The sequence below is a fragment of the Apodemus sylvaticus genome, chromosome 1 (assembly GCF_947179515.1).
Source record: "Apodemus sylvaticus chromosome 1, mApoSyl1.1, whole genome shotgun sequence".
Taxonomy (NCBI): domain Eukaryota; kingdom Metazoa; phylum Chordata; class Mammalia; order Rodentia; family Muridae; genus Apodemus; species Apodemus sylvaticus.
In genome coordinates, this window is record NC_067472.1 from 78004226 (window position 1) to 78010479 (window position 6254).

At 49.6% G+C, this 6254-nt stretch overlaps 1 protein-coding gene across 1 annotated transcript; it reads right to left on the minus strand.

Moving 5' to 3' along the window:
- Positions 1-1299: 1299 nt before the first annotated feature.
- On the minus strand, positions 1300-6186 carry Orai3 (ORAI calcium release-activated calcium modulator 3). The gene is made up of 2 exons (XM_052197974.1): positions 5672-6186; positions 1300-2719 (listed from the first exon to the last, which is right to left on the minus strand). The coding sequence occupies exons 1-2, from the start codon at positions 5897-5899 to the stop codon at positions 2075-2077; spliced, it is 873 nt and encodes a 290-aa protein (XP_052053934.1). The 5' UTR covers positions 5900-6186; the 3' UTR covers positions 1300-2074.
- Between the last annotated feature and the right edge of the window lie 68 nt (positions 6187-6254).

Genomic DNA, 6254 nt, shown 5'->3' on the forward strand with positions numbered 1-6254 from the left:
AGGGATGGGAGGTGGAAAAGTACAATCTGGAGGGGTGACTCAGGCACTTTGCCTCCCGACGCACATAATGAAGTGATCGGTTCCTTCCCGCTTTTCTACTCGGGCTCCTGATGTTTTTCAAACAGCATGCCGTCGTCGAACTTGATATATAACGGAGGATGGCCTCGAACTCCAGATTCTTTTGCCCCCGTCTCCCGATTACAGGTGTGCACACTATAACCGGTTTATAGCATGCTGGGAAATCTAACTCAGGTCCTTCTGCGTGCTAGGCCAGCACCCTAGTTACTCCCTTGGGGGAGTTTTAAAATGTTCGTTTTGGCTATTAGGGAGGTGTAAACTAGTGGTTAAAATTTAAAGCTGTTCAGGGTTCTGTTGAGTTTAAAAGAGGCATAAAGACCCTTAAGTGGATCCTATAAAAAAATGTCTGGGCCGGGCTGTGATGGCACACGCCTTTAATCCCAGCACTTGGGAGGCAGAGGCAGGCGGATTTCTGAGTTAGAGGCCAGCTTGGTCTACGGAGAGAGTTCCAGGACAGCCAGGGCTACACAGATAACCTGTCCCGAAAAAAACAAAAATAAAATAAATGTCTGGATGTAACCCAGTTATCCTTCCTTAAGCAGCCCTTCAGCAAGGGCTCCTATGCCCGTAGGATCCCGCTAAGCTTAAGGACAGACCCGGTTCAGGCTTCACTTGGGAACCCGGAGCTGAGATCGTCGCAAGGTTCAACACTCTTTTTCATCCTGTGAATACAGGCTCAGTTCTCTGGAAGAACTGCACTCTTGCTAAGTCTGCTGAGCTGAAGATGCCTTAAGTGGCCCCTCTACAAGAGCCTCTCATTATGGGATGCTGGACAAGCCCTTGACTTCTCTCAGTTTCAGGTTATCCCTCCAGAATTGATGGCTATTGGTCACAAGAGTTACTGCAACCCTCATAACAGTGGTCAGAAAAATTATTGGAGTCTGGTTTTATACATTTTAACTGACCATTTCACGTAATAAAAGGAATCTGTACAAGGTCCATCACCATTAAGATTAAACGGTAGGATTTATACTTAAAATTATGAGGCTGAGGGAAAAAATGCATATGAAGGTACAGGGGATGAGATTCCTTTGTTTTGTCACAGTTGAAGGATACCAACTCCCTCTTTCTCTCTCTCCCAGAAATCCCTAGAAGATGGTAAAGGTAATTGAGGTCATAGACTAACTCATACCATCCATCCATCACCTCCGTGCGACCCTTTTAGGAACACAGAACCTTACCCAAGATTACCCCTTCATCCCATTCACAGCCGTGGGAACATATGTGAGACACACTTTATTTACAAAACAAGGTACATCAAAAATTCAGTGTCTGAGCAGAGTGGTGGTGGTGCATGCCTTTAATCCCAGCACATGGGAGGCAGAGGCATGTGGATTTCTGTGAGTTCAAGGCCACCCTGGTCTACAGAGTTCCAGGACAGCCAGAGTAACAAACATAGTGACCCTCTGGCTTGAAAAACAAAAAATCTGTGTCTGAAGGAGAGCTCTGCACTCTAAGGGCTGAAATTTCTCCCTTACAAACTCACCCAGCCCTGTCAAGCTAGCTGCACATTCTTAGCCCCCTAGCTCTGGCCAAAGACTGTAAGTGCCCAGGGCAGTGGGACAGACCACCAGTCACCAGGTGTGGAGTGGCTAGTCTGAGGGCCCATGTAAAATCCCCCAGGATGCCAACTGTCAAGCAGATTACAGGGAAGCAAGGGCTGACTGCCTCGGGACAGCTGTGCAGATGTCACCTTCCTGAAGGACAAGTAACTGCTCAGCACCACCGAGGATCTCACTGGGGCCTCCTTTCTCCTCTACCCCAGGAGTCTTAGACTGAGACAGTTTACTTCCTCTTTTGTTCCTCAAGCAGAGGAGAATTTACAAAACCCACTGGAACATGACAACGGGATCAATCCTGGGAGTGTGGGGTTCTGTGCAGAGATTTGGCCTCTATCTAAGAGCTCACTGGAGGTGGCTCTAGCTTAGGGCAAGGAATGAGGTCTGTAGATCCCTGGGGTTTCTGAGGCAATGCTTGCAACAGTCTAAAGCCAGGCTTACACAGCCTGCAGCTCCCCCTGCAGGCGACTGAGTTCCTCCAGCTCCTGCTTGTGGCGGTCTGTCTTGTGAGCCACCAAGGACCGGTAGAAATGTAGGGCAAAGGCCATAAACACTAGTCCCACAGGTACCATGATTGCCGTGGAGGCCATAGCTGCCTGCCAGCCTGGTCCATGAGCACCACCACACGCTTGCCGGGGTGGACAGGCTTTGGAAGGCTGTTGTGATGTGGCTATAGAAGCAGAGGATGGTGTGAGGTTAGAAGCTAAACTAAGGGAGACAGTCACAGGTGGCACCTGGGACATAGGTACCACAGGAGCTGGTTTGTCCATGGGTGCCCCAATAGGCACAAACTTGACCCAGCCCACCAGGACAACTTCAGCCAGGAAGAGAAAGGTGCCCAAGGCAGTAGAGAAGCCCCAGGCCAGCTCCACGTATCGGTGGAGTCGCTGGTGTGGTGACTGGTGGACAGAGTTGAGATTGTGGATGTTGCTCACGGCTTCAATATGGGGCAGCAGGCATGTGGAGACCATGAGTGCAAACAGATGGACAGCCACTAACACAGTGGTGCAGGCACTAAATGCCACTAGCAGACCTGGTGGGTATTCATGGTCATTCTCCAGCTGCACCTCCACCATTGCCACCTGTGGGCACAAGAAGGAAGACACTGAGTCTCTAGAACATAGCGTCCTCAGGTGTTTTGCTTTGCCTGTTTAAAATCATGACTGAAACAACCCTAAAACAAAGTAGTGCCTAGGAGATACTCAGCTCTCCCCACCCTAACCCCCTTTTTGGCAGTGTCTTGCTCTTATAATTTAGGCTAACCTGTAACTTGCTGGGTAATACAGGTTGAACTGAAACTTGCCATCCTCCTGCTTCAGCTTTTCTGAGTGATTTCACCTCGGCCTCAAAGGGGCTAGCTAACATTTTTCTGAGCTTTTACCTGGCTATAATATACTGGCTAAAAAGTAGACGCAGGCTGGGAATGTAGTTCGATGGCAGCAACCTTAGCACTCACATCCCTCTAGGTTTAATCTCCAACCCATAACAAATAAAATATAAAAAGTAGATTCAGGTTGGTGTGGTACTACAAGCTTTCTAGCATTTGGGGAGCTGAAACAGGATCTCGATATTGAGAGCAGCCTATGCGAAGTGCCTTTAATCCCAGAATTAAGGAGTACCAAGCCAGCTAGGACTACATAAAAACCCCCATTAAAAAAAAAAAGTCACAACAGACCCTAAGCAAGCAAGCGAAGATCCTCCGGGCTGTTTAGGTCCATTCTCAGGTCTACAGTTTGTAGTTTCCTTACAACAGCCCATTAGTCCAGACTTGCCTCAGATTCATTACCTCCTACTTCACTGTCCTGAGTAGGGTCATGGTCATCTGACCTTGAACAACTGTGTAACCTCTGAGCGAGTGCCTCCCTCAGTTTCCTACTTGAAAAATGGGGACAATAGTCTCACTGAGAAAGTTAATACTAAACATTGAGTTCTATGACTAGAACCAGGCACAGACTGTTAGAGTTGAGACTAATGCCTAAGGCACAAAAAGAGAGAACCCAAAAGGTAGTAACTGCCGACTCTTAAAATTCAAGAAGCTTCATGTTTCCAAATCAGTCTAAAAACTTGTCACATCTAGTCACATCAGGTCTGTACTCAAATGTGCCAACTCTCCAGGATGAATCATGGCTGTTCATTTTCGACAGGTCAGGGAGTCTCTTAACCATGACTCCACCCAGCTAATCTGCACTTTGCAAACATTTGAGTGGACGGACAAATTCGGTTTTAAAGCCAGACTGCTAAAGTCAAAATCCTGTCACTAGCTCGCGGTGCGGCCTCAGCGTTTTCTCATATGAACGACTGCCACTATACCAGGTACTGAACAGTGAATGTTTGCTGAGACAGGATTTGCTGAGAGAAGCCCAGGCTAGTCTTGACTCTGTGCTGCCAAGAACAACCTTGTTTTTTTATTTCTACCTCAAATGCTAGGATTTTAAGTGTGCTCTACCATATTTTTTTTTTTTTAAAGGAAACTGAACCTAGGATTTCCTGAATGGTAGGCAAATACTCTACCAGCTAGGCTAGGGTCACAGCCTATGAATATGGTTTGTATGTTAACTCCAAGCCAAGAGGACTTCTCTCCATTTTTGTTTCTTAAGGATCCCCAAGATTACTCTGGGGCTAGATGGAAAGGTGCAGGAGGACAGTGGTACTTAAGAAAATAAAATTGAGTAGTATTTTGGGGAATTGGGCCAGGCAGATAGTAAGCAGCTGTGTTCACAAACAGGGATCTGGGCCGGACTTAATTCTGGTGTCTCCCAGGGTACAAGCCAGCCTCCTCGTCAGGGACAGCCCTTGTTCCCAGAACACTCAACCGACTGATGCTCTGAGAAAACCCTCTTACACGAACACCCCAACGGTCTGGTCTGCAGCAGTGCAGATTGGACGGTTCCCTTAGAAGCAGGCTGAGCCATGTGGCTCAGACAGAAGCTGCTGTGTCCTCCTTTTTGTCGGGTTGATTCCTTGCAGCCAAAGGTCCTCATGAACTATGGGGCTGTTTGGGGGGGAATTTGGGCCCCTTACAAGCATCATAGACTAAGAGCAACCTTTAGGATTACAGACTTTCATTCAGATATTGTGGTTGCAGAACAAAGGGAGGTATTAACCTAAGTTACTTTTATATGAGCTCACCTTAGCTCCCTCCAAGATCCATTTACACAAGGGTGCACATGAAGGGCGCCCTCCCCCAAGGCCTGCTTTCCCCTCCTCCTTCCAAGTGTGAAGAAAACTGAAACTAGCACCCACACCCATACCCTGCTGAGCATCCTTGTCAAAACAGCAGCTTCCATCCATCTCCTTAGCACGCTGTTCCAGAAGAAACTCCTTTGGTTAAGTGGAGCTTGTTCTAACACACCTAGTTTTAGGGGTCTCCATAAGCATCCCAGATCCTCCTGGACAAATGCTTGGCAGACCACAAAGACAGTACCTTCTATTACCCCACAGCTTCCTACAGATGGCTTGGGGCCGCACAGCTGGCCGTAAGGAGGGAGGAACCAGGATACATCTGCGGGCTGCACTCTGGAATCTTCTCCACTGCTGGGACCGTTAGCTGACATTACCCTCCCACACCTGCAGTTTATCAGACTCTTTTATCAGCTAGCTCCCTGAGCAGCTTCCTCACTGGTTTTAGTTTTCCCGGCAATTGTAGCATTCTTCGTGCCTCTCACTCTTCCATACTCTATCCCTCTTCCCCGATCTGGTTGATAGAGGCTCTCAGCTCTGCCTGCCTTTCAACTCTAGAGGACTTGGAAACTAAGACACTTTGATAACAGACTTTCTCCCGACCGGTTTCCATCCGACCTCTTCACTCTCTTCTTCCATGGCACTTCTGGGACCGATCTTCAGTCTGTTTCTATTCCTAGAGCCTACCGACTACAACCCTGTCCCCGACACAAAGGGCTTTTCCAGTCCCTTGGGATTTCGCTCCTTTTACCCTAAAGAAACCCTATTATTCCGCCCTCTACTGAGTACCCATTTTCTTGACTTCTCCCACCACGTGCTTCACCCACCCCGTGTACCCCTCTCCCACCCCTCACCATGGCGAAGCCCGACAGCAGAGCAGATGTGCGGCTGGAGGCTTTGAGCTTAGCCCGGCTGAGGTAGAGGCGGCGCCAGCTGAGCGCCCGCAGAGAGTGCTGACTGGCCCCCATAAGGTCCAGGTAGCCGCGGTGCACGAACTCTCGGTACGTGGCTGAGCCCGCCGGGCTGTCCACCTCCGGGTTCAGCGGGGCCTGTTCGCCCGTGTCCCCCTCGCCGCCCTTCATCCTGAGAGCCGCTACACCATAAGCGCCGAAAGTCAAGGAGGGACCGAGGTGCCTTGTACCCCCAAAAAGGGACGGCCTAAGCCCGGGCAGGACCCCATCCTGGGCGGCAAGGCAGACCCAGCGGGATAGTTACCGATGCGTCTAGAAGGCCCAGGGGCCGAAACAGGAACTGGGGCAGGGGCGGAGCCCAGTGACCACATGATTGGGTGGAGCCGTGAGACCGAACCCCTGCAGTCTGCCCACGGGCAAAGATCTCACGGGACCCCTTAACCCAGGCCACCAACGTGAATGCTCAAATACAGCTTCTGCTGGGAATTTGCTGGCCTCAGAGCACCCAGTGTATACCTGGACGTTC

Excerpts from the sequence above, each read along its gene's own strand:
- Orai3 (XM_052197974.1), bottom strand. The coding sequence starts at position 5,899 with ATGAAGGGCGGCGAGGGGGACACGGGCGAACAGGCCCCGCTGAACCCG. Across the intron at positions 2,720-5,671 it reads TGCTGTCGGGCTTCGCCATG|GTGGCAATGGTGGAGGTGCA; the intron begins GTGAGGGGTGGG and ends TTGTGCCCACAG.